Source organism: Peromyscus maniculatus, chromosome 7 (genome assembly GCF_049852395.1).
Source record: "Peromyscus maniculatus bairdii isolate BWxNUB_F1_BW_parent chromosome 7, HU_Pman_BW_mat_3.1, whole genome shotgun sequence".
Lineage (NCBI taxonomy): Eukaryota > Metazoa > Chordata > Mammalia > Rodentia > Cricetidae > Peromyscus > Peromyscus maniculatus.
The window spans coordinates 17,487,076-17,513,347 of NC_134858.1; the positions used below are offsets into that span (position 1 = coordinate 17,487,076).

A 26,272-nucleotide genomic window follows, 5' to 3' on the forward strand; every position below is an offset into this window, starting at 1 on the left:
GACACACAAACCCGACCACTTGCCTCCACATACACAGGCACCACCACCACATGCACACATACTGTGCACTTTCATATGCTGAATGCCTTGGCATACACTTGTAGCGCTTGTAGTTCCAGCTGCTGAGGAGGCTGAGGCAGATGGAAGGATTCCTGCTTAAAGACAGAGTATAAGTTATAGCCGTAGCCAGGTATGGGGTATGGTGGCACATGCTCATTGTCTCAGCTTCCCAGAAGGCTAGAACATGGGGGTCATTTGAGCACAAGAGTGTGAAACTAGCCTGAGCAGCCAGCATAGCAAGATCCTTGCTCCAAAAAAAGAAGAAGGAAAAAAACCAGCCCCATGAGGAGATATGTCCTCGGTAAGAATGTATTCTTGGTGTTAAACAGATGCCCTGACCTGGCACCTCAGTGGCTGCTGTGGATCCTCTGGGTCTCAATTCTTTGTCCTTTCCTCCAAAAGGGCCATCCTGACTCTCTTGTCATACCTAAGCCTCTCAGAGAGCTAGTCGGGTTAGGCCTGAGGCCAGCCTTCTCAGCTGGAGCTGGGATCCCAGGGGAGGGGTGAGATGAGGCCTAGAGGTGGGCAGAGCCTTCCTTCACTCTCGTTAAAGAAGCTCCTGGGTGCTCTGAGCAGGCCTGTTGTTGGACATCCTAAGGACACTAAGGTTGTTGAGGAGGGCTTGTGGAAACCCGGGTGAACAAAGCTGGGACCTTGGGGGTTTTTGAAGCAGTACCAGGCCTGTGGATGTCCTGTGACAGGACTTGGTCAGTGGAGTGCCTGGGTGAGTCTGGTGACTGGTACAGGGGAGAGGGGCTGCTGGTTCCCAGAGCCCTGCACGTCTCCCCAGGAGGTTACCCGTGCCTCTAGTGGAGCTGTTCCTTGTCACCTGCTCAAGCACCCTCGGGCCTCCTCTCCTTCCCCTCCCCTCCCATCTCCTTCCCTTCTTGGTGATCCTAATGCAGAGGAAAAAGGAGAGGCAGAAGTATCAGTGCAAGTCTGAGAAGAAGCCTGGGCCACAGGAGACATTGTCCCCAAAAAATTGAAAAAATTTGTTTTAAATTTGAGGGACTAAGATGTAGCTCAGTGGGTGAGCCCTTGTATGACATGCTTGAAGTCCTACCCCATCTATAGTCCCAGCACTCAGGAGGTGGAGGCAGGAGGACCAGGAGTTCAAGGCCAGCCTGGGCTAATTGTCTGGTTTTTTTTTTTTTTTAAATCTTTCTGTTGACCCAGGGTCTTTTCATGTGTGGCCTAGTTCTCCATGCACAGGCGGCATAGCTCATGGGAGGGTGGAACATCTCGGGATGGGTTCCTGTGGAGGAGGGTCTGCTGAGTCCAGATTTGTGGTCGGTCCTTTCATTTTCGTGTGTGTGTGTGTGTGTGTGTGTGTGTGTGTGTGTGTGTGTGTGTGTGTGTGCGCGCGCGAACGTAGGTGTGCTTGTGCTGGCTTGCATGTGGAGGTGAGAAGAGCTCCATCTATGTCTGCCATCACCTTTTACCTTGAGATGTAATCTCTCAATGTTCACCACTGAGCACCTCAAGCTAGCTGACCCACAAGTTTCTGGGGATTTTTTAATCTCTACATTAAGAGGGAGAGACATAATGCTACTACATCAGGTTTTTATGTGGCTTTGGGGGATCTGAACTCAGGTCTTCATGCTTACATGGCAAGCACTTTATCCACTGAACAGTCTTCCTAGTCCCCAAATTCATCCTTAAAAAAAGAAGTGTTAGGGACTGGAGAGATGGTTTAGCAACTGAAGATCTGCTGTGCGGTCTGAAGACCTGAGTTCAGTCTCTAGAAACCACACCAAGATCGGAAGGAGAGAACCCACTCCACAGAGTCCCTCTGACCTCCACATTCATGCCATGGCATGTGCTTCCAACACATAATATACACAGTAAGAAGAAGTAAACAGTTTGGTTTTGGGGTTTTGTTGTGGTTGATTTTTGGAGACAGGGTTTCTCTATGTAACTTTGGCTGTCCTGGAACTTGCTATGTAGACCAGGCTGGCCTCGAACTCACAGAGATCTGCCTCCTGAGTGCTGAGATTAAAGGGGTGTGCTACCACCCAGCTAAGATACGTTGGAAATACTACCACCAGGAATTACCATCCCCATTAGATTATTAGTCTGGAGACAGGGGTAGCAGAGATGGCCCAGCAGGTAAGAGTACTGGCTCTATTCCCCACACACACAGCAGCTCAGCTGTCTGCAGCTCCAGTTGAGGAGATCTGAAACCTCCTTCTAGCTTCTGTGTGCACCAGGCATGCAAGTGGTGCAAATACATGTATGCAGGCAAAACACCCATACACATAGAATAAATTGCTAGGGAAGGATGTTTGGAGAGATGGCTCAGTGGTTAAGAGCTCTTCCTGAGGACACAAGTTCAATTCCCATTGCCCACATAGCAACTCACAACTGTCTGATATTCCATTCCCAGGGGATCCAAAGCCCTCTCAGGGATTCCTCAGGTATACAGACATACATACAGGCAAAATACCCATAGGTATGTATATGAATGGATGGATGGATGGATGGATGGATGGATGGATGGATGGATGGATGGATAACAAATCCTAGAGGTGATGTGGCCTAGGGTTAGTTCAATCTCAGGGAGTTCTAGTTGGATTTTTCATTGGGCCACCAGCTCACAAATAGTGACATGGAGACTTAATATTAATTATGAAAGCTCGGCCTTACTTTAGGTTTGTCCCACTGGCTCTTAAAACTTAAATTACCCATGTATTTTAATCTACCTTCTGTCGTGTGGCTTGTTACCTCATCTCTCTGCACTGCCTGTGCTGCTTCCTCCGAGTCGGGCTGGCACTCCACCTTCTTCTTCCCGAGTTCTCTTTCTGCCTGGAAGTCCTACCACCTGCCTAGCTATTGGCCATTCAGCTTTTTTTATTTACTTACTTATTTTTTTGTTTGTTTTGGTTTTTCAAGACAGGATTTCTTTGTGTAGCCTTGGCTGTTCTGGAACTAGCTTCATAAACTCCTCGAACTCACAGAGATCTTTCTGCCTCTGCCTCCTGAGTGCTGGGATTAAAGGTGTGCTCCACCACTGCCCAGCCTCCTGGCTGGCTTTTAATTAGTTAGTATTAGTTAATTTGCATGTATCTGTGTATGTGATGTGTGTGTGTGTGTGTGTGTGTGTGTGTGTGTGTGTGTGTGTGTGTGTAAATGTATGTTTGTGTGTATAGGAGCACATGCGTTAAGGTGCATGTGCATGCATGTGCATAGGAGTATGGAGACCAGAAGCTCTTCACCTCATTTACTGAGAAAGGGCCTCTCACTTGAACCCAGAGCTCATCAGCTGTGCTAACTGGGGAGGCTAACCAGTGTGCTCCAAGGATCCCATCTTCACCCCTCATCACTGGACTAGAAATCTGGACTCCAGTCCTGACACTTGTCTAGCAAGGATTGTATCCATTGAGCCAGCTCTCTAACACTATTCTTTTTAAAGTCTGTAACTTGGTGGCCATTTTTCTAGGTTCCTCGGTAAAGTAAGTTTTTTCTTAATGTATTTTTATTCTTTGAGAATTTCACACATTCATACAATGTATTTTTACACATTCACCCCTAATTCCTCCCTGATTCAAGCCCCATCCTGTCTCCTCCTCCTTTAATTTTTTCTTTAATATGTATAATCCACCCAGTCCAATTTGTGCTGTCCATATGCTTTCAGGGGGAGGCCACCCACCGACACGTGGTCTACCTACCAGGGACCACACACACACCCTGAGAGAAAACGAACTCTCCTCCCCTAGCAGCTCTCAGTTGTTCATAGGTCCTCATCTAGGGGTGGGCCGCTGATCCCCTCTGCTCCCCACCTTCTGAGTGACTTCTGTGTGAATCACTTCAAAGAACTTCATAGCACTGTGTCCCAGGGAAGGGTGCTGACACCCTCTCCACATGCTTTTCTGGGTCCACAGGACTCGCCTGCTCTCTTCAACATTGAGATGTTGTCCTTGTGTCCAGTGCCATCCCCAGAGGCTACTGTGAGGTGCTTCCCACACTGGCAGGCTGTTGTCTGGGAGGAATGCCCAGCCTGTCCTCACCACATGCACCCGCACTCATGCCCTCCTGTCAGTCAGAGCAGCAGGCTTGGCTCTTCTTTTCCTTTCCTTCTCAATTGGAACATTGTATTGGGGAAAAGGAAGACACCAGTTCCCATGTGTCCAAGTAGACAAGTTGGAAAAGGCAGACAGGAAGAGCAAATGCCCAGGCCCTCAGACTCTCCCAGAGGGCCATAGCACTGGCCTCCCAGTGATCTGGCTCCCCCTTTCCAGATTTCTGTTCTTTCTACAACATCCTGAAAACCTGCCGGGGACACACACTGGAGCGCTCTGTGTTTAGCGAGCGGACAGAGGAATCCTCAGCTGTGCAGTACTTCCAGGTGAGTTAGCACCTATCCTGGGCCAGACAGCCCCTGGTGTTACCCTCCCTGCCTTCCCACAGGAGGTCACGTGGCACAGAGTAGGCCCACACGGGCTCATCCTGGCTCTGTCCCTTCCTAGCTGTGTAGCCTCAGCAGGTGTTCACCACTTGCTGCTAGGCCTCAGTTTCCTCATCTGTGATGCCCAAGTCCCCAGGTGTTTAGAGTAGTGACTGAACTAGAGCAATGTCACAAACCCTTGGTGAGTGTAAGGCACTGTGTCAGCAGTCTTCCATGCCCGCCGCCTTGGACTTTCCCAACAACTGTTATTGTCCCCATTTACAGATGAGAAAACTGAGGCTCAGAGAGGTTAAGTGACTTTGCTCCAAGTCACACAGCTCTTATGCAACAGAGCCACGATGGGAAAGCAGGTCTGCCTGATGCCCAAGCCTGTGGCCCTGCCAGGTGCCACGCTGCCTCCTGATCGCCTGTTGTCTTACAGAGAGACACCGCACATCACCTGCCTGGCGCTCTGAGCTCTAGGGTTTTGTTCCATCCATTCCTCTTCTTTTTTGGGACCCTAAGATGGGAAAGTTGGCCCCTAGATGTTAGAACCCAAGCCATGACAAATTTTGTGATTTCTTGGGTGACCTCCTGGTCCAGGTGGCATCTGTGTCTGTCAGCCATGACAACAGTGGAAGAGTCCCTCTTGGGGACTGCTCCTCAGATCCCTGCTCCCACTTCTGAAGCAGCTGGTTCTTGTCGGTTGGGTTCAGGCTGGAGGAGGGTACATGGCCTCCCAAGGGAGGTTGATGCTGTCAGGCCCTCCCTCTGTCTTAGGGCAGCCATGGCTGTGGCAGTCTGTTGTGCCACGTGCCACGTTCCCTTGGTGTGTCTCTGTTCCAGTTTTATGGCTACCTGTCCCAGCAGCAGAACATGATGCAGGACTATGTGCGGACAGGCACCTACCAGCGTGCGATCCTGCAGAACCACACTGACTTCAAGGACAAGGTGAGCCGTCAGGACGGAAAGCATCCTCAACAGAGGCTGCTGGTCCCCGAGAGGCTGGGCCAGGGGCCTCCCTTGCCGCCTCCAGGTCTGCTGCCTCCTTTCTTTCTATCTGTTGTTGTTCTGAGTCAGCCCTCCATTTTCTTTTAGTTAAAATTATGTTCATTCTTTGATTTCCTATAGAGAACACTTTGCCTCTTCTAACATACATGTCTTTGGTCATACTGTTTTCTGCCTCAGCTGTATTGGGTGGGGTGTAGTGAACAAACGTTAAGTTTTATATGGAACCTAGCTCTAATGCCAGCACTCAGGAAATGTTGCCAGGAGAGTCACCAACTATGGAATCGGGAATACTTACCTAGCATGAAGAAGACTGCCTTCCATTCTAGTGTTGCAGAAAAATAAAACAGCTTTCCATATGGAAGTTGATGTTTGCATGTGTGTGTTATAAAGCAGTGAGTAAGCTGGGTGTGGCGGCAGAGGCAGGCATATCTCTAAATTGGAAATCATCCAGGGCTATACCTTGAGTCCCTTTCTCAAGGAAATGGGGGGCGGGCTGAGAATAATGAAGGCACTCCTCTTTCCTAGTCATACAGATGACTTCTATGGGGAGCAATTGAGCTCTGCAGTAGTAGTGGACCCCAGCTGAACCTTCTCTCATCCCTTTCAGTTCTAATTTCATCTACCAGGAACAAGGGTAGAACCCACAGGCTGGGGACTCCAATGATTCAGAGCCCCACCCCTCAACTTTAAATATCAAGGTCCAGCCCCAACTGCCTTTCCCAGGTCTTTTGACAGATGGCTCTGAGTTGGGGTGCCCACAACAGCTGTTTACCCAAGCAGCTCATAGAGCTCAGGGAAGCATGGTTGCCAGCTTATCAGAGGATTCCAAAGGATGGGATGAAGATACTGGGAACAATACTAGAGGGGGAGGCCTCACTGCTTTCTGGAGCTTCTAGCTCCCACTCATCCCCACAGACTGAACTCAGAACCCAGGCTTTTCTGGCACTATTACTGATGGTGTGCTAATTGGCTTGTGAAAAAATCCAGCAAGACCTGTCCACATGTTCTTGGCCTTAGCTAGCATCCCTCCTCCAAGCACAGGGTAGGTAGGATAGGACCCTTTTGAAGTGTCTTTGCTTGTGTGTGTGTGTGTGGGGGGGGTGTTGTAAGACAATACCTACTGTGTTGTCCAAGCTGCATTTAGGCTCAGTCTTCCTCCCTTAGCCTCTGGCAGCCTGCCTCACCATGCCTGGACACCCCTCCCCACAACACCACCCCCCCCCACTTCCTATACTTTTGCTGCTGTTCAGTCCAGGTTGGTGATGCGTACCTAGAGTCCCAACACTTGAGAGGCTGGAACAGCAGAGGTCAGGAGGACAGGGCCATTCTGGTCTTCCCAGTAGTGTAAGGTAGTCAACTCTTTATGATCTAGGCTCTCTGTTGGATGGTTTGGCTCAGCTGTGGGGTAGATAGGCATGTGTCCGCCAGCCAGGCAAGGCTGAGGTATTGGTAGGTCAGGCATGGTGAATGCAGTGTTGCCTCATATATGATCTCAGTGTGAAGGAAGGCACATCTCCCCCCCGACCCCTTCTCCTTTCTCTATCCTTTTTATGTTGGAGAGAGGTGACTTGAGACAGACATGGTTGTCTGAGGTATCACAGGCTTGCCTTGAACTCACTATTTTCACTTGTCAAGTGCTTGAATTACATCCTCCAGCCTTATGCTAGCTCTTTCTCAGCTTCTCGGCAGGTGGGTGGGCGAGGACGATGAGTTTCTGGCACCAGGACCTTTCCTCCAACACCTCTCTGGTTTTCACCTCTGTTCTTCCCAGATCAGCAGTGTTTGAATCTTCAGATAGGGTCTCACTATGTAGTCTAGGCTGGCCTTGAATTCATGGTACTCTTGCCCCCTTCTTGTCATTGCTGGGATTTATAGGCATTTGCCACTGTGCAAGATTGCTTTTTGTTTTGTTTTATTATGTGTGGGCATTTGTTGTGTATCACATGCGTGCAGTGCCTGGGGAGGCGAGAAGAGGGCATCAGATCTCCTGGAACTGGAGTTACAGGTCATTGTGAACTGCAATGTGGGTGCCAAGAATTGAGCCTGGGTCCTCTGGAAGAGTAACCATCTCTCCAGCCCCCTGAAAACAATTCTTTTGTTGACACATAGTAGTTCTGCTATTGTTTATGTTGTTTATGATGGGCATAGTGTGTGGTGGTTGGCACATCTGTAGCCTCATACACATATCATTTTCTCAGATTGTTCTCGACGTGGGCTGTGGCTCTGGGATCCTGTCATTTTTTGCTGCTCAAGCAGGAGCCAGGAAAATTTACGCAGTGGAGGCCAGCACCATGGCTCAGCATGCTGAGGTCAGTGTCCTCATCTCTGTACCCACCGAGAGCCCCCAGGGGACCTGGAGACATCATTGCTGTTCTTTGTCTCTGGAACCATGTGGTTACAGGCAGGAGAGGGGAAGCCCACTGGGCCTGTGGTAGCAAAGCCACAGTGACTAAGCAGGTATCTACAAGGTGTGTTCTCCTGCCTCAGGGGCAGCGTGGCAGACACAGCTCCCTGTTGGGAATTCTGAGTCATGTACCTGAACTGCCCTGAGTGCTAGCCTGCCTGAGCCCCATACATCCTCTGCAGATGACAACAGGATTTCGTTTTACCATATCCTTGCACACACACACCCCCACACACACACACACACACTTTTCTCATGGAAAACTTAATTTTCAAGTTCAGGATTAAAAAACTACAGAGGGGTAAATACTGTGCTTTCCTCTCGTATCCCTGGCTTCCTACTACTTAGGCCCTTTACCAGATAAAGAGAGTCCCCTAGGTTCTTCCAGACTGTTGTGTGGATACATTCATAAGCTTGGCTCCCCTTCCCACAGCCTATATCTCATACAAACAGGGCACTGCCAGCTAGCTCCTGGACGTTCCCTAGCTGCAGATCTGGGACTGTGAGCCTCAGTGCAGCACTTTCACAGGGCTTCCATGTGAGTTCAGTCTCTCCTGCCTCTTCCTTCTCGTAACATGTGAGTTCCTTGACACACCTCCCTCTGTCAGGCCCTCACTGGGTGTGAAGGACAACCAGCCAGGACTAGGCTCTCGCTCTGGGGTGAGCACTTCCCCGAGCAGCAGGGACATTGGTGTCTGAGAGCTGGGCCACAGGAACTCTTTCCCCATCATTAGGATGTCCACAGGGAAAGCAGAGGTATGAGCAGAGACCATTCATGAGCCATTTATGGGGTTGAGGAGGACCTATACCAAGCAAGTACAGGAAGCCTTCTCCCACCTCCTACAGGTCCTGGTGAAGAGTAACAACCTGACGGACCGCATCGTGGTCATCCCTGGCAAGGTAGAGGAGGTCTCATTGCCTGAGCAAGTGGACATTATCATCTCAGAGCCTATGGGCTACATGCTCTTCAATGAACGCATGCTCGAGAGCTACCTCCATGCCAAAAAGTACCTGAAGCCCAGTGGTGAGTGTCCCATGCTCAGGAGCACTGGGCCTTTCAACCACAGTAGTTGGCCCCTGGGCAAGCCCACTGCTACCAGCAGCCTGTAGGTGGCCCCTTGTCCTCTTGTCTGTCAGTGATCTACATACAGGGAGTTGGGGGTTTCTTTCCTCCTACCCTAACCGAACCTGCTGGCTATGGCTTCTGGATCCTCAGACCCCAAACAAGAGTTCCATTCACCCGACCTGGTATTGACAAGCCCCCTGTAGACCACTGACCCGCCCCTAATAGGACAGAGATGGAAGTCCAGGGATGGGCTGAACTCAGTTCTGTCACTGGTGGTCTCCTAAGGGTTGTTTATCTCCAAACTGGAAACCTTGCCCAGGGCTATGTGGCCAGCCCACTCCCCTAAGAGCTAAGAAGTAGGTAGGTGGGAATGAGCACATGCCTAAGGTTGCAGGTAATCTCTGTGTGTAGTGATGTATGGAAATATATACAGGGGTGTGGATGAGGATGTACAGGTGTGTGGTGTTCACATGAAGGTGTATGCACAGGTTTATGGATGTATGTTCTTGGGTGAAAGTGTGGATGGTGAGGGTCTATGGGTGGTGTAGATATGTGTGCATATTTGAGGGAGTGGGGTGTCTGATGTTTTATAGGTGTTTAAGGATGTGTGTGTTTACATGTTAAAGTATGGGGGTGGTAGATATGTGTGTGAAGGTGTGAGATCTGAGGGTAAATAGGCAGGTAGATGTGCACTGAAGGTATGGTGTGTGTGAAGGCATATGGGTGTGTGTACACCTCTGTAGGTGTACGTACATGTATAAGGGCCTGTGGATATATTTCGTTTCCTGTCCATGTTCCTGGCTGACTGTCCATACCATACCTCTGGTTGAGTTCCTGCACCAAGTGGCAGTTTGTACTGGGATCTCTACTCTGCTCTGAGCACAGTAGTGCAGTCCATTTCTCTGATGAGTTCGGGGGTGTCATAGGTGTATATGCATTTGTGGGAGCTCAGGGACCCTGGTCTAGAAGTAGCCTCAAGTAGAGATTAGCAACCAGGCAGGTGCTGCTGATAGCCTTGGTGAATGTTGATTCCATGACTCCTCTGCCTAGGAGGATTGGCTCAGTTCCTGTAGGCAGGGTATGGCCACAGTTCTCCGTGTGTGTAAGAATAGGACTCTAGGCTGTCCAGCAGCTGCCCTGGGTCTCCCTTCCCTCCCCTCTAGCTCTATTAGTGGCTAAGCCTGTGGGGTGAAAACAGCTGGCCCTTTTGTGAGGCCAGGCAGGGGTTAGGCTAGAGACTCCTGTCAGTGGTTTTCAACCACTCAGAAGCCCCTTTGGGGATTAAAGGAGCCAGAAATGGGTTCCTTACATGATACCCACTTGCCTCTATCACCCCATGGCCACAGTTGAGCATTCTAACCTAGTGTGGATTGTGAGGGAGGCCCACATCTGCAGGCCATGTGTTCATCCTGTGCAGTCTTTACTTTCCTCGTACCTGCTTCTCCCTGCCACCAGGGAGTCTCAGAGGAGGACCCTCTACTTACGTTTCAGTCCCATGCCAAGCCTGGTATTTGGGCAGTCGTTACTGAATGGTGTAGCTTAACCCCCCCAAACACTCTGTCTGGAGCGGCCCAGGCACACTGGACACCAAGAGGCTCTAGTACGCCCTTTCTTGCTTCCCAGTGCTAATGTTGGGACATCAGGACAGGCCCATTTACTTCTTGCGATGGGGGAGGGCCAGTGAGATGAGAGCAAGTGTGCTGATGAACATAGAAGCTGGTAGGAGACAACTGACCCTAGTCAACTGATCCAAGGGCCTTGGCTGTACATAGGGAGATTTTTTTTTTTTAATGATTTATTTATTTATTATGTACAGTGTTCCACCTGCATATGTGCCTGCAGGCCAGAAGAGGGCACCAGATCTTATTATAGATGGTCGTGAGCCACCATGTGGGTGCTGAGAACTGAACTCAGGACCTCTGGAAGAGCAGCCAGTGCTCTTAACCTCTGAGCCATCTCTCCAGCCCTGCATAGGGAGATTTTGAACTAATTTGTAGATCATTGTTGAAAAATCAAATCACCAAAGAAAAAAGCCTCTGAGGTGGTGCCATATGCCTTTAATCCCAGCACTTGGGAGGCAGAGGCAGGTGGGTCTCTGTAAGTTTAAGGCCAGCCTGGTCTACAGAGTGAGTTCCAGGACAGCCAGGGCTACCCAGAGAAACTTTTGTCTCAAAAAACAAAAAAATTAAAAAAGAAAGAAAGAAAAAGGCCACTGTTCTCAGGACTAATCTGGATATGGTGGCACACTCTTAAGATCCCGGCATCTGGGAGCCTGGTGCAGAAAGACAGACAAGCCAGGGTGATGGTGTACACCTGTCATTCCAGCACTTGGTGAAGGCTTAGGCAGGAGTTGAAGGCTGCCTGGGTTAAATGTGAGCTTATTCTCCTTTCTTCCCACCCCACCCCTCCCCTACCCCCACCTGAAAACAACTAAAGCAAAAAAAAAAAAAAATGATGTCTGAGAGTTAAACTCAGGGTCACCAGTTCCACCCCCAGCACCACAAAACAAAGCAGTAAGCTACTTCAGTTTTGATTCTAGCTATGGTACAGTTCACACATTTCTAGAGGCCACGGACCAAAGGTGCTGCATGCTGTGGGATGGATGGATGGATGGATGGATGGATGGATGGATGGATGGATGGATGATTGACAGATGGAAGAAAGGAAGGTAGGTAGGTAGGTCGGTCGGTCGGTTGAGCCGTTATTGGGGAATCTCAGGGTACTCTGGAAGCTCTACCCAGCCTTGCAGGATGTGCTGCCCTGACAACAGCACTCCTCCCTGCCCCCTCCCCCACTCCCAGGAAACATGTTCCCCACCATTGGTGACGTCCACCTCGCACCCTTCACCGATGAACAGCTCTACATGGAGCAGTTCACCAAAGCCAACTTCTGGTGAGTGCGCCCTGGGTGTCCCGGCCAGGCCATGGGGCCTGCCTGCTTGGGGATGGACCCAATCCTCAGGTGGGCCCTTGCCTCTCCTCTTTTTCCTCTTCCCCTCAGTAGGATCTGAAGGACATGGGCTAGATGAGAGCCAGCTAGGAAAGAAAGCAGGTGACTCCACCTGTCTCTCTTGCTACTGGTGACCTCAGGGTGGGGTTGGGGATTTCCACAGGTACCAGCCATCCTTCCACGGAGTGGACCTGTCGGCCCTCCGAGGCGCCGCTGTGGATGAGTACTTCCGGCAACCTGTGGTGGTGAGTAGTGTGTACAGGGCACTGCTGGACTGATGAGGTCAGGGCTTCACCAAGGCCTCACCCAAGCTCTGGAATCTAGAAACGCCTGCTTCTCTCACCCTCACTCCCTCTGCAGAGCACATGCACCAACCAGCAGGGTGGCTCTGTAGAAACTCGTTTGATTGAATACTACATAAAGCCATTGTTCGGTAATCAAGAACTAAAGAGGTGGGCTGGAGAGCTGGCTCAGCAGTTAGGAGCACTACCTGTTCTTCCAAAGGACTCGGGTTCAATTCCCAGCCCCCACATGGCAGCTCACAACTGTAACCCCAGTTCCAGGGACCCTGACACACTCACACACATGAGTATATACAGGCAAAACACCAGTGTATATTAAATAAATAAATCTTAAAAAAAAAAAAGAATCTCAATAGGCATTATGGTCCATGCCTATAACCCCTGCATTCATGGCAATCAAGAGATCCAAGCTGGCCTGGGATCTTTCTCATAAAAACATGGTAAAAGGTAAAAGTAACAGGAATGGAGAGATGACTCAGCAGTTACAAGCACCCAGTGTTCTTGCAGAGGGTCTGAGTTTGGTTCCCAGCACCATATCAGATGGCTCACAGTGGCCTGTAACTTCAGGTCCAGGGGCCTCTGAGGGCACCTGCACTCAAGTGAACATACATAGAAAGAGGGGCAGAAAGAGACAGAGAGAACAAATGCAATTAAGGAAAGAAAAATTGGAGAGATGTCTCAGTGGTTAAGGGTACTGGCTACTCTTCTAGAAGACACCAGAGGACCTGGGTTCAATTCCCAGCATCCACATGGCAGCCATCCATAATGGGGCATCAGACACTGTGGTGTATAAACTTAGATCCAGATAAAAGATCCACACACAAGCTGGGCAGTGGTGGCGCACACCTTTAATCCCAGCACTCAGGAGGCAGAGGCAGGTGGATCTCTGTGAGTTCGAGGCCAGCCTGGTCTACAGAGTTCCAGGACAGCCAGGACTACACAGAGAAACCCTGTCTGGAAGAAAAAAAAAGTCCACTCACGTAAAGTAACTAAATATTTTTTTTTTTTCATGGTTAGGTGCTTTGCCTGCATTTATGTCTGTGCGCTACATGTGTGCAGTGCCCACAGACGCCAGGAGAGGGTGTTGGGTCCCCTGGGACTGGAGTTCCAGGGGTTGTGAGTTGCCTTGTGGGTGCTGGGAATTGAACCTAAGTCCTCTGAGAGCAGCCAGTGCTCTTAACCTCTGAGCCATCTCTCCAGACCCATAAATTAGTTTTGTTTATTTTCAAAGAAGAGTAGAGAGTACTAGTGGCTCTTGCAGTGGACCGTGGCAGCTCCAGTTCTAGGGATCGGATGCTCTCTTGGCTTCCACAGGCATTGCATGTACATGGTATACTTCCATACGAGAAAACACATCGAAAATAAAAATTAGTAAATTGGGGGCTGGAGAGATGACTTAGCACTTAAGAGCACTTGTAACTCTTGCAGAGGGCCAGGTTCAATTCCCAGAACCGACGTGGTGGCTTACACCCATAACTCCAGTTCTAGGGAATCCAGTGCCAGGTGCATTTACATATGTCTAATAGAAATAAAATTTCATCTGTGAGTGCGAGGCCAGCCTGGTCTCCAAAGCAAGTTCCAGGAAAGGCACAAAGCTACACAGAGAAACCCTGTCTCGAAAAACCCAAAAAAACCAAAGAAAAGAAATAAAATTTCAAAGACATCAAATAAGTAAATCTTTCTCAAAATTTTTTTTAAAATAATTAAATTTTATTTATTTGAGACAGGCTCTCAGTATGTACACTGCCTGGCCTGGAACTCAGAGCTTTGCCTGAATCAAGAAAAAAGTCTTAAGCAGGGCAGTGGTGACGCACATCTTTAATTTTCGCACTTGGGAGGCAGAAGCAGGTGGATTTCTGTGAGTTCGAGGCCAGCCCAGTCTACGGAGTGAATTCCAGGACAGCGAAAGCTACGCAGAGAAACTATCCAAAAAATCCAAAAAAAAAAAAAAAGGAAAGGGGGGGAGAAAAAAGTCTTAATTCTGAAATGTGTGCTTACAGATGCATATTTATTAAGCTTTTCCTCAAAGTATAGCATAATTGGTATATTACTGTATCTCCATTTCTCTGTCATCAAAGAACATGCACTGAATATTTGCAGACCTTGGACAGTTGAGACTTGCTCAAAGTCCAGTGTGCAGTGCTCGGCTAATGCTTTGTGTATGCTTGGAAGAAATGAATGTTAGCAGGGTATGGTAGTGCAGACTTTAGAAGGCAGAGGCAAAGTCTAATTACCTTCTTTATGACAGGGTGTCACTATGAAGAACTCAAATTGTCCTTGAAATCACAAAGGTCCTTTCAAGCGCTGGGATTAAATTGTGTACTGGGCCTGACACCCCCTCCCCCCACCTCATTTACTAAATACTTAGGCTGTGTTTTTGTTTTTTTTTTTTCTCTTCATGATTTTGATTGGGATATTTTTCCTAATTTTTTTCTATTTCGGCCTTATAGTTTTTGTTCTATATATTTTGAAAGTGTGTTATTAAGTGCATATAGGTCTAGAATTATTATAACATCCTGTTGGATTAGTCCTTTTGTCATTATGAAATCATTATATTACCATTTGCTTTAAAGTTTTAGTCTGTTTTTACCCAATAATAGTGCAAGGACATTTTCTTCAGTTGTGTCTTTTTTTTTTTTTCCTTTGGTTTTTGGAGATGGTTTCTCTGTGTAGCTTTGGCGCCTTTCCTGGAACTCACTCTGTAGACCAGGATGGCCTCGAAACTCAGATCCATGTGCTTCTTTAAGTGCTAGGATTAAAGGTGTGTGCCACCACCACCCAGAGTTTCTACTTTTGATGAACATGAAATGTTTTATCTTTTAATTCCAGTGCTTAGCCTGCTTACACTTAATATAATTAATTACTGGTCTGTAGAAGATATTCAGTCTCCCCAATCCTTAATGTCTTTTTCTTTGACTAGTCTGGGAGACTCTGAGACAGTGTGTCGTCTCTCTTAGTGAGATTTCTGTCTCCCCGTCTCTTTCTCCTCTGGAATCTAGTTGTATGTACAGTAGTCAGTCACTTCAGCAAGATGATTCTTTGTCCTTTAGAGACTCTCACACTTCACAGTGCACACTGGCCTTACAGGTGTGTCACCACATCTGGCAGATGAATCTGAAACTCTTTTCAAGTGCTCAGTCTTCCAGTTCAGTTCCCTTCTCTTCAATGTCTTACTTGCTCTTTGGCTTTCTCTTCTGTTTCTTTAGGTAGCAGTCTGACTAACTTACGTTGACCTGGAACTCACTGTTGTAGCCCAGGCTGGTTTAACCTTCCAATTGCTCCCAATTGCTGAATGTACAGGCATGTGCCACTGAGGCTGAACTCACCTTTTTTTGTTTTTGTTAGTTTGACACAGGGTCTCACTGTGTGTACCCCTGGCTGGCCTCAAACTCCAGTCTCTGCCTTCTTAGTGCTGGGATTAAAGGTGTGGCCCACCACACTCTGAATTCATCTTTTAAATTTTTGTATGTTGCTTGGCAACATATATGTTGGTTCTCTCTACTTTTACATGGGCTCCAGGGATTGAACTCAAATAGCCAGGCCTGCACAGCAAGTGACTTCACCTGCTGAACCAGCTGGGTAATTCTCTTTTTGTTTTGTGAAACAGTCTCACTATGTGGCCCTGTTGGCTTGGAACTCACTATATAAAGAGAAGGCTGGCTTCAAACTCGGAAATCCACATGCGTCTGCCCCCAGAGAGCTGGGATTAAAGGCATGAGCTGCTAGGCTCCTGTTTTTGTTTTCTACTCGAGATCTCTGTATGTTGCTTAGCTTAGGCCCAAGTGAGAAGGTACCACCACTTGCTGAGTAGCTGGGAATATAGGGGTTGCGGTCATATTGTCATCCTAAGGTTGTTAAGGCTTAGCTCAGTGTGGAGTGCTTGTCTCATGTGCATGAGGCACATGATTCAAACCCCACCCCCCCATAGGGTTTCTCTGTGTAGACCAGGCTGGCCTGGAACTCACAACAGAGATCTGCCTGCCTCTGTGTCCGCAGTGCTGGGATTAAAGGTGTGCGCCACCACCCAGCTCCAGGTTTCAATCTCTTTAGCAGCAAAAATGAGAAAGAAAAAAAGCACAGCCAAGTTCATGCTGTACACACTGGAGTCCCCACTCCTCAGGAGACTGAGGCAGAATGATCAGGAATACAAAGTCAGCATGGGAGGATGGCTCAGCTGGAAAATTGCTTGTTGCTGTGCAAACCTGAGGACTGAGTTCATGAGTTCACCCCAGAACCGTTTTATGTGTATGAGTGTTCTGCCTGCATGAGTGTCTGTATGCCACTGTTAGGACGAGAGCCCAGGAAGATCAAAAGAGAACTGGAGTTATAGAGACTGCCGTGTGGGTGCTGGGAATCGAGCCTGGGTCTTCTGGAAGAGAATAGCCAGTGCTTTTTTTTTTTTTCTTTCCAGTACTCTGGAAGAGAGTAACCACTGAGCCATCTCTCCAGCACACCAGCCAGCCTCTTGAGCCTCCCTTTCATTCTTTGTGTGCTCTGATGTCTATGCTGGACCAATCATGGTTTAATTAAACAGTGACACCACCACGACCCCCAAAATGGAAGGACATGATGGCACGTGTGGTGGATAACCTTGGGTGTCTTCACCTTGAAACAGGCTCTTTCGTTGGCCTGGGTGCACCCAGGACTTTTATGTTATTCATGTGCTATTTCACTGTTGCACTACGAACTCTGAATTTGTTTGTTTGTTTGTTTGTTTAAGAATATTATATAGGCTGGGTGGCAGATGATTTTAATCCAAGTGGATCTCTGAGTTCCAGCCAAACCTGGTCTTGATAGGAGACCCTGTCTCAAGAAAATTAAAAACAAAAACAAAAAGCCTAAGGTGGTGGCATAGGCCTGTAATCCCAGCACTCAGGAGGCAGAGACAGATGGATCTCTGTGAGTCCGAGGCCAGCCTGTTCTACAAAGCAAGTTCCAGGATGGCCAGATCTGTTACACAGAGAAACGCTGTCTTAAAAAAAAAAAAGAAAGAAATTGAAACAATGAGCCACTAACTGTATTACTTGTCCTTGTATATGTGTTTCTATAGGTTAAACTTAAGTGCCAGGGCTGGGGGGTTTGGGTTTTTATTTTTTTTTTGAAACAAGGTTTCTCTATGTAGCTCTGACTATCCTGGAATTAACTCACTCTGTAGACCAGGCTGGCCTCAATCAGAGATGTGCTTGCCTCTGCTTCCCAAATGCTAGGATTAAAGGTGTTTGCCACCACCGCCCAGCTTTCATTTTGAGACAGGGTCTCACTATGTAGCTCTGACTGGCTTGGAACTCACTTATGTAGACCAGGCTGGCTTTGAACTTAATAAAACATTTTGAGGGGAGTAGTCTGCTGTCTCTGGTGTCATGCCTAGCAAGTCTGAGAAGGGCAAGCTGGATTTAGCCAGATAGCAGAAGTTAGTGTCATGGCCAGGCCTGGAGGACAAGGGGAGGCATTGAGGCTTTCCCCTTCTTCCATGGCATTGCAGCACAAGCTGGGTCACACCTGTCATCTTGCAGGACACATTTGATATCCGGATCCTGATGGCCAAATCTGTCAAGTACACAGTGAACTTCTTAGAAGCCAAAGAAGGCGATTTGCACAGGTACCCTTCATCCCCTGGGCACCCATGGCCACCACTGCCCGCCCCCACCAGCCGCCATGCTCCCACCCTGCAGTCCTCACAGCCACGTACTCACCACCCCCTAGGCACTCACGGCCAGCTGCTGTTCCCCCAGCTACCCCTCCTGCTCTCCTCAGTTAGGTTGGGCTTCTCCAGCAAGCCCATGCCCTTTGCCTTGCAGGATAGAAATCCCATTCAAATTCCACATGCTGCATTCAGGGCTGGTCCATGGCTTGGCGTTCTGGTTCGATGTTGCTTTTATTGGCTCCATGTAAGTATGGCACTGCGGGGGCTCTTTGCAGCTGTGGCCCCAGGCCTGGCTGTGTCATGACTCCTCAGGTGGTTTTTCCTATCCAGAACCCAGGGGGAGCCATGGGGGAGGCGTGTGCTTGTCATTTCCTCAGCAGCTACCCTGAGTGCCTGTCCCTTACGTGTGTTTGTCTCAGTGCGTGGGTGTCAGGGTGAGTAGGGACCCCATGGCCACGGATTGGCTGTGCACATGCTTGCTTGTGCCTGCCTGGAGTCCAGCCAGTCTTAGCCCTGAGACCCCAGGGGAGCACTCAGGGAAGGCCCTTGGGGTGATACCCAAGTGTGTGGGTAGTGGCACAAGTGGTGGTGCCACCCAGTGAAGTACACCCATCTCTTCTTGACAGAATGACCGTGTGGCTATCCACAGCCCCAACAGAGCCCCTGACCCACTGGTACCAGGTCCGGTGCCTCTTCCAGTCACCGTTGTTTGCCAAGGCCGGGGACACGCTCTCAGGGACATGTCTGCTTATTGCCAACAAAAGGTGCACCCTGCCACCCATCCAGGGCTGGATAGGGCAGTGGCACAGGTGTCCACCAGCCCAGCTGCCTCACAGCCACCTTCTCTATCCCCCAGACAGAGCTATGACATCAGTATTGTGGCCCAGGTAGATCAGACGGGCTCCAAATCCAGTAACCTGCTGGACCTGAAGAACCCCTTTTTCAGGTAGCAGGGTTCTAGTGGGGGGAGGGAGGGAGCCAGGAGCCCCACAGCTCTACCTACGGTGAATCTCTGCCACAGGTACACGGGCACGACCCCATCACCCCCACCTGGCTCACACTACACATCTCCCTCCGAGAATATGTGGAACACAGGAAGCACCTACAATCTCAGCAGCGGGGTAGCTGTGGCCGGTGAGTCTGAATGCTATTTCCAGACAGCTGGAGGCCCGTGGTGGCAGCCGAGACCCCACATCCCCAGAGCTTGCCTTGCTCCACCCCTGACACTCCACTTTCTGGTCAGGAATGCCTACTGCCTATGACCTGAGCAGTGTTATTGCCGGCGGCTCTAGTGTGGGTCACAACAACCTGATTCCCTTAGGTGAGTGTCTCCTAAGATCTATGGCATGGCAGGGGAGGACTGGGATGTGCCAGTGGCCAGTTCAATAGCCAGTGCTTGGTCCTCTGCCACCACTGTCGCTGTCGTGGTCACCTCTTGCTCTTCCTGGGGACTCTAGCCCTGTGTGCCTCTCCACCTTGGTCTGTCACCACTCCATCTGCCCTTCCCACACCAACCATAAGAGTGGAGTGGGCAGGCTGGGGGCGGTGACGTCTCCCTTCCTCCTTCTTTCCTCCCTGTCGCTGCGCAGCCAACACAGGGATTGTCAATCACACCCACTCCCGGATGGGCTCCATAATGAGCACGGGCATTGTCCAAGGTAACAGGGTAGCGGGGCCGTGGGCGGGGGGCCTCCCGCCTGGCCTGCGCACACGCTCAAGCTACCAGTGGGGGCCAGGCAGGCTTAGGGGTCATGCTGGCTCCTCAGTGCCCATGACCTGCCCCACAGGCTCCTCAGGTGCCCAAGGAGGCAGCGGTGGCTCCAGTGCCCACTATGCAGTCAACAACCAGTTCACCATGGGTGGCCCCGCCATCTCCATGGCCTCACCCATGTCCATCCCAACCAACACCATGCACTACGGGAGCTAGGTGCCTCCAGCCGCAACACCGCTGCGCACTGACAGCACCAGGAAACCAAATGAAGTCCACACCCAGTGCAGCTGGTGGCTGTCCCCCTTGTTCTGGAGAAGCGTGAACACCCGGTCACAGCCCTCTTTGCTATGGGAACTTGGACACTTTTGTACACGATGTCGTCGCTGCCCTCAAGTACCCCCAGCCCACCCTTTGGCCCCGAGCGCGTGTCGCTGCCATATTTTACATGAGATCCTGTCGGGGCAGCCCTCATCCAGTTCTGCCCTCTCCACTGACCTGGCTTTGACATCTGCTGGAAGAGGCAAGCCCCCTCCCACCCCACCTCACACACACAGCTGCGCCTGACCAGGCAGGAGGAGGTCAGCAGCTGCTACCACAAGACCTGGCAACACCCATCTCCCAACCCGTCCTTGCGCCTGCCCCTCACCTGGGGTGGCGGCACAGCCAGCTGGACCTCACGTTCAACTACCAGGCCACATGGTCACCATGGGCGTGACATGCTGCTTTTTTTAATTTTATTTTTTTACGAAAAGAACCAGTGTCAACCCACAGACCCTCTGAGAAACCCGGCTGGCCGGGCCCAGCCAGCAGCCCCTGTCCCTAGGCCCAGAGGCTCTAGGTGAGGGGTGGCCCTGTCGAGCCTTCAGGGCGGGCGTAACCCCCTCTCACCAAAGGGTTCACCTCACACTTGAATGTACAAACACCCAGCTGTCCAAAGGCCTCTAGCCCCTGCTTCCTGCTACTGTCCTGAGTCCCGAAGGTCCCCTCCACCAAAAGCTGAAACAGGCAGCCCAGAGGGAAAGTCACCCAAGACCACTGGGGCAGACGAAAACCTCAAGGATCTGTCACAGAAGGAAGGAGGGCATCCTCTCCTGATAGCTAACATAGGCCTGTGCGCTGCACTCCACATCCATGCTCCACCTCTTCCTCTCAAGACAGCTTCCCTGGGAAGGGGCCTAGTAGGGCCTCTCCCTCCAGACAGAAAAAGAAGAAAAGCAAACAAGTAAGGAAGGGCAGTTTCCCCCCTGTCCCCTTGCCCTAGAGTCCCCACCTCAGTGGCCAGAGCCCAGGCTGGGCCCATGCCCACCACAGGTACTCCTGGCAACGGCTGGACCTGCCCTGTGCCACCCCCTGACCTGTCAGGGAAACAGAGGGCCCACAGGCAGTCTGGGAAACCGGGCGCTTCTGTCCATCAGTAATACTCCCTGCTCGGCTGCCCCTCCCCACCTTTATATAAATTCTCTGGATCACCTTTGCATAGAAAATAAAAGTGTTTGCTTTGTAAGAAAAGCCTGCAAAGTAGCAGGGTTGTCTCCAGGGTCCAAGAATCCTCCAATCTTCACAGGGAGGGCAGGACAGGTAATAGCCCCTTGAGTTTGGCCTGGAAAAGAGAGACTCCTAGGAGTGACCCCAGGGAAAGAAGGTGAGCCCTTATCCACAACAGAAACTGTCCCTCACCTGTAGACCTGGCCTTCCTAGAAGGTTGTCATGGACCGGGCTGAGGTGGGCAGCAGGACACTGGAAGACAGAGGTGTGGCTTGGGGTGCTGGTGTCACATGTTCCAGAGGCAGTGGCTGGAAGAAGTACAGCTGCAGCGAGAATTGAGGGTGAATGTGCAGCTGGGTGGCAGCAAGCCGTACCCCACAGCCCTGCTGAGGACCACATGGACCCTACCTTACAACCTAGAGCCAAGAGGGCGTGAAGCAGTACCACCACGGACAGCAGTGCTGCAGCCACCAGCCTCGTATCCTCGCGGACGACAGGCCACAGGGTGAACACCAGCCCAGCAGCTGACAGAGCCAGGGCCAATGCTCCAAAGAGCCACTGCAGCCACTCCACTGGGATAAGCCACAGGACCTAGTGTGACAAGTGTGGCTGGTCACCATACAGGGTGGGCCATGCAGCGCCCGCCAGTCCCCAGAGCCAAGCCACACTCACCACGGTGGGGATGAAGACAAAGAGTGAGTAGCCATAGACACAAACAGTCTCCAGGAAGGTGTACAGCCCCATGCGCTCCCTTGTGCCCTGGCGCCACCGGAGGAAGCCCCACAGTGCCAGCGGCACTAGCCACGCGTAGCAGTAGATGGTGATGCCTGCTACTGTCACTAGGAATGCAATGTGGGCAGTCACTGCATGCCCTGGGGCCCTAGCAGCCAGGAGCTGAGCCCACCCACCTGCTTACCCTTGTGGAACTGGGGGCTGTAGTGGATGGAGGGGTCCCGCCTCTGTGCAAGCACCAAAGTGAGGTTGCCAGTAACCGCCAGGACAAAGGCCAAAGTGGCACAGATCCAGAAGGGACCTGCAAAGGAGGACATGGAGTCCCAGGTCTATCAGTCCCAGGAAAGGTGGCTATGTCCTGTTTCAAGTGTGGTAAGACCCCAGACCCCATTTGACTCTCCAGATCACTGGTGACAGGAGCTGCCTCTGGCCTCATCCTATCTTTCTGGACATACCTTCCAAAGTGCCTCAAGCACTTGGCTTTTCCCTCTTCTCTGACAACATTCTTTGTAGGTAGAATAGGACTGGTACTATTCCACTGTGGGCAGGGTCTTGTCCAAACCTGAGGCTTCGTGAATGCCACTTGTAGCTGTCCACTTCCAAATCGCTCCAGGGCACTGAACTGCACACTTCACACGGGTGTCCTGAGCCCTACACCCTTGATCTTCTCCTCATACCTGCCCAGCTTTTCCCGTGTACCGATGGCAACTTGCTCTTGGTAGACTGGGTAGAAAGCCACCCTGGCCTTCCCTATTCCTCTTGGCTGTGGGAAATGCTCTAGAACCAACCATTCTGCACTCAGCCTCCACTGTAATGTCTGTCCCCTGCCTGCTCTTGATGGCTTCTACCCTTAATTTCAACAGTGCCAGAGGAGAGCCTAAAATTTCTTCACCAAGATCCCTTCTCACCAGCATGTGGGACCAATATACTCACCCTCTACCCATGACCTCCCACTGTTCCTTACACTCCAGTGACCTATGCAACTCAGCTGTGTTTCCACCATGGGGCCCAGAAACTTTCTGGGTCCTCTTCTAAGCCTCTCCCCACCAACGTCAACAAAACTTACTTGCCTACTCAGAGGCGTTCCTGCCTTCCTTAAACCAATGATACCACTCTTCCTCTAAGTTAGCCCTAAGTTAGGAGGTAGTAACCTTCTGCGTCCTGTCTTGGGGTCTCCCTTAACTAAACACAAATTTTACTCTTACTGACTGCCCCGCTCAGGGCCTGGCACAGTTCCATGTTTGTTGAATGAATACTCCATTGAGTCAAACATACAGCCTTATTTACCATATAGGTCAGGCCGATTTCTAAGATGGTACCGCACAAAGTTGTGGCTAGGGTGAGGCAGCAGCGAGCCTTTGATCCGGTCCAAGACCTGGAGAGCAAAGCCAGGGTCCAGAATGAGAATCCTAGCCTTCTGAGAGGCATGACCTCTCTAGCCTTCTAACTTGCCTACATCCTAACTGAACAAGCTCAGCTGTCCGCTCCAGGCTGTTCATGGGGTGTCTCTATGGCTTGTGGTCTTGGCCCCTAGCTCCTGCTGAACATATCGCCACTCTGAATGTGGGCTTACAGTCCTGCCACCTTTCTCTCAACTTCTCTTTTTATTTTATTTTATGTGCATTGGTGTTTTGCCATGGGTGTCGGATCCCCTGGAACTGGAGTTAGACAGTTGGAGCTGCCATGTGGGTGCTGGGAATTGAACCCGGGTCCTCTGGAAGAGCAGCCAGTGCTCTTAACCGCTGAGCCATCTCTCTTCAGTCCCTCTCTCAACTTCGTGCAGCCTCTCCTCCCAGCCACAGTAAGGACAGTCCCTAAGTTCTAGATGTCCTCCCTCCATCTCCAGGCTGTGCCCTCTCAGTAGATCTGGTTTATCAGAGGTGGCCTGTGTTCCACATTCATATCAGTCTACTTATTCCTCGCCTGTTCTAAAGTCTTCATGACTTCCCATCACCTCGGGCCAAAACCCAAACAAACTTCAGCTCATTAGAGGGGCCTGCATTCAGGCCTAGCGGTGCCGGTTGTGGCCCTAGCTACACAGGAGGCCTGACTGGGAAAGATGCCAAGACCCTGGCTTTGCAACCTATTCTTGCTTTCCAGCCCTTCCACAACACGCATTCTATCCAAATTCAGTGCCCCAAATAGAGTGGCTGAACCCCAGGCAACTCCAAGCCCTTCCACCAAGCCCCAGGCCTTACCTGGGAGGTGTCCACATCAAAGAAGCCCTGATAATAGTCAAACGTCCAGAACCCTGGCTGTGGCTTTTCTTCCCGTAGAAGCTACAAGACAAGACTCTCAGAACCTGCCTGCTTGGCCAGGGTAAGGGCAGAGGCAGGGCGTGGGGCCGGAGACTCACCGATGTCTTGTCACTGTCACCCTCTTCCTCCACCTCGTCGGCTCCATAACCAATGTCTGATCCCACAAGCACAGCCACGTGTTCCCGGGAGGTCAGCGCATCCCTCTGGCTTGTAGTGGCTGCATCTGGGGTCTCTGCCAGGAGGTTTGTGGCTTCCTCAAACTCTGCGAAGAGGCAATATGGGCAAAGGTGTTTGGAGTCGGGAAAACCCTTTGGCCCGCTGCTCACCCGCCTGGGCTGGGGGGGCCTCACTGCCCTCCCCTAAGACCTAACTTAGGTCCTGGGCAGACTCAGGCTCTGCTGTGCCTGTGTCCATGGTGATGGCAGGGATTGAGTCCGCAATGAACCCCAGGCTCATCCTGGGGTCTGGGTCCCAGCTGCCCGTGGTTCTAGCCTAGGACAGTAGGAGCTCAGGCCACCTCCGGGCCCCACTCACCATGGAAGGCCAGTTCGTCAGCCGCTGCCATGATTCTTCAGCGGTGTCACCGCATCGCGCTCTGTGAACAGAACTGCATCAGTCCCCAGCCCTCCTCAGGACTGACGCTTCCGCCGCGAGTCCTGCCCGGAGCCTAACCCGAGAGGGCCCCGCTCCACGCCAGGGCCCGCAGGTGCACCCCGCCCTCCTCACCTGGGTACCTGCGCTGGCGTGGCCCGTGCTCCGTGCGCGTGCGCGCGGCCAGCCCACCCGTCAGGGCCCACCCTCCACGCAACGGCAACATCCGGCGCTAGCCCGTATTTAAGTGGGGGGTCACTGAGAAACTACTTCCGGTGTCTTGCGCCTGCGCAGGAGCCACTCTCCAGCCCTTTTCTTTCCGACACTATGCATTTCCACTCGGCCAACGGACCACCGGAAGAGGATGGCGACAGCGGCTCCAAAGAGATTCTGGTCCGGAGGGCGCAGTGAAGCAGGACAAGAGGCGAGTGGCACCGCGACGGTGGCGGCAAGGCCAGGGTTGTGGGCACGACTGGGTGAGTAGGGGCCGGAGGCGGCAGGGTGGGGGCCCGAGTGGCCGGACACTGGGGTCACCGCAGCGCTTCTTCCCCTCAGGCACCTGGGCCCGCGCGCTGCTTCGGGATTACGCCGAGGCGTGCGGAGACGCGGCGACCGCAGCGCGGGCCCGGCCGGGCCGCGCCGCCGTCTACGTGGGGCTGCTGGGCGGCGCCGCGGCGTGCTGCGCCCTAGCGCCCAGCGAGGCGACCTTCGAGGAGGCCTTGCTCGACGCATCGGGGTCCCTCTTGCTGCTGGCGCCGGCGACGCGCAACCGCCACTCGGAAGCGTTCTTGCAGCGCCTGCTGTGGCTGAGGGGCCGCGGGCGATTGCGCCACGTGAACCTGGGGCTCTGCTCGCTGGTGTACGAGGCGCCCTTCGATGCCCAGGCCAGTCTCTACCAGGCCCGCTGCCGCTACCTGCAGCCACGCTGGATCGACTTCCCCGGCCGCGTCCTCGACGTGGGGTTCATGGGCCGTTGGTGGATCCTGGAGAACCGCATGCACGATTGCGACATCAACGATGACGAGTTTCTCCACCTGCCTGCGCACCTCCGCGTCGTCGGCCGCCACCAGCTGCATTCCGAGGCCAACGAGAGGCTGTTCGAGGAGAAGTACAAGCCCGTCGTGCTCACCGATGACCAAGTGGACCAGGCGCTGTGGGAGGAGCAGGTGTTGCAAAAGGAGAAAAAGGATAGACTGGCGCTTAGCGAGGCCGACTCACTGGTGCAGTCCGAGGTTTCCAGATGAAACCCAGGGAGCCCCCGGTTTCCAGGCTCAGGCAAAAAACTGTTAGCCAGGTGCAGGGGATGAGAAATCCATTCAGTGTGGTTTTGTAGGAAGCCCTTCTCGCTCTGTCTGTCCCAATAGCTGAAGCTAATTGAAAGCCTTTCTGGTCTTGGAGGTGGAGAAAAGCTGAAGGACTGGTCTTAACCATGGAGCATTTGACCATGTTATGCTTATAACCATCAGAACTACGAGTCAGGAGCCTGCACTGTGTGTGTAGCCTGTTGTAGCTGGGGGTGTACTTCAGTGCAGTGGTAGAGCACTTGCCTAGCTTGCGTGGGTTCCTGGGTTCCATTCCCAGCACTGCAAAACAGAACACAAATGAACTTCTGGTTTTGGATTATTTATTTGGTTGGTTTTTGAGACTAGTACTTCCATATAGCCCAGAACTGGCC

The 26,272-nt window shown here is 51.5% G+C and overlaps 3 protein-coding genes across 9 annotated transcripts in view; 2 read left to right on the forward strand and 1 right to left on the reverse strand.

Annotated features, from left to right (window-relative positions):
• Positions 1-21,040, forward strand: part of Carm1 (coactivator associated arginine methyltransferase 1) — a 50,100-nt gene extending 29,060 nt beyond the window's left edge. For 3 of the 6 annotated variants that reach the window (XM_076575816.1, XM_076575819.1, XM_016005509.3), the window contains exons 3-16: positions 4,299-4,405; positions 5,291-5,395; positions 7,654-7,764; positions 8,706-8,883; positions 11,727-11,817; positions 12,038-12,119; positions 17,690-17,775; positions 17,975-18,064; positions 18,447-18,584; positions 18,677-18,766; positions 18,842-18,954; positions 19,064-19,141; positions 19,410-19,478; positions 19,608-21,040. In XM_076575816.1, the coding sequence (XP_076431931.1) occupies positions 4,299-4,405; positions 5,291-5,395; positions 7,654-7,764; positions 8,706-8,883; positions 11,727-11,817; positions 12,038-12,119; positions 17,690-17,775; positions 17,975-18,064; positions 18,447-18,584; positions 18,677-18,766; positions 18,842-18,954; positions 19,064-19,141; positions 19,410-19,478; positions 19,608-19,747 (1,478 nt within the window). In that variant the 3' untranslated portion in view covers positions 19,748-21,040. Of the gene's footprint in view, positions 1-4,298; positions 4,406-5,290; positions 5,396-7,653; positions 7,765-8,705; positions 8,884-11,726; positions 11,818-12,037; positions 12,120-17,689; positions 17,776-17,974; positions 18,065-18,446; positions 18,585-18,676; positions 18,767-18,841; positions 18,955-19,063; positions 19,142-19,409 lie in introns of all 6 variants that reach the window. The other 3 variants (XM_076575815.1, XM_076575817.1, XM_076575818.1) reach the window with 3 other exon arrangements.
• Positions 20,249-24,863, reverse strand: Yipf2 (Yip1 domain family member 2). 2 transcript variants are annotated; one of them, XM_006986983.4, is made up of 10 exons: positions 24,733-24,863; positions 24,541-24,601; positions 24,105-24,268; positions 23,947-24,027; positions 23,036-23,123; positions 21,933-22,049; positions 21,689-21,855; positions 21,425-21,607; positions 21,209-21,339; positions 20,249-21,131 (listed from the first exon to the last, which is right to left on the reverse strand). In XM_006986983.4, the coding sequence occupies exons 2-9, from the start codon at positions 24,569-24,571 to the stop codon at positions 21,226-21,228; spliced, it is 945 nt and encodes a 314-aa protein (XP_006987045.1). In that variant the 5' UTR covers positions 24,572-24,601; positions 24,733-24,863; the 3' UTR covers positions 20,249-21,131; positions 21,209-21,225. The 2 variants fall into 2 exon arrangements, with proteins under 2 accessions (XP_006987045.1, XP_042136444.1); XM_042280510.2 differs by having other exon boundaries at positions 24,741-24,831.
• Positions 24,864-24,940: 77 nt separating this feature from the next.
• Timm29 (translocase of inner mitochondrial membrane 29) lies at positions 24,941-26,024 on the forward strand. Its single transcript, XM_006986985.4, has 2 exons — positions 24,941-25,073; positions 25,153-26,024. The coding sequence occupies exons 1-2, from the start codon at positions 24,962-24,964 to the stop codon at positions 25,839-25,841; spliced, it is 801 nt and encodes a 266-aa protein (XP_006987047.1). The 5' UTR covers positions 24,941-24,961; the 3' UTR covers positions 25,842-26,024.
• The last annotated feature ends 248 nt before the right edge of the window (positions 26,025-26,272 follow it).

Bases quoted from the DNA above. Each gene is read 5' to 3' on its own strand.
- Timm29 (XM_006986985.4), top strand. From the start codon at position 24,962: ATGGCGACAGCGGCTCCAAAGAGATTCTGGTCCGGAGGGCGCAGTGAA. The intron at 25,074-25,152 runs GTGAGTAGGGGC...TCTTCCCCTCAG, and splicing joins AGGGTTGTGGGCACGACTGG to GCACCTGGGCCCGCGCGCTG.
- Yipf2 (XM_006986983.4), bottom strand. From the start codon at position 24,571: ATGGCAGCGGCTGACGAACTGGCCTTCCATG. The intron at 24,028-24,104 runs GTGAGTCTCCGG...CTTGTCTTGTAG, and splicing joins GTGACAGTGACAAGACATCG to CTTCTACGGGAAGAAAAGCC. The intron at 21,340-21,424 runs GTAGGGTCCATG...TTCTCGCTGCAG, and splicing joins TCTTGGCTCTAGGTTGTAAG to CTGTACTTCTTCCAGCCACT.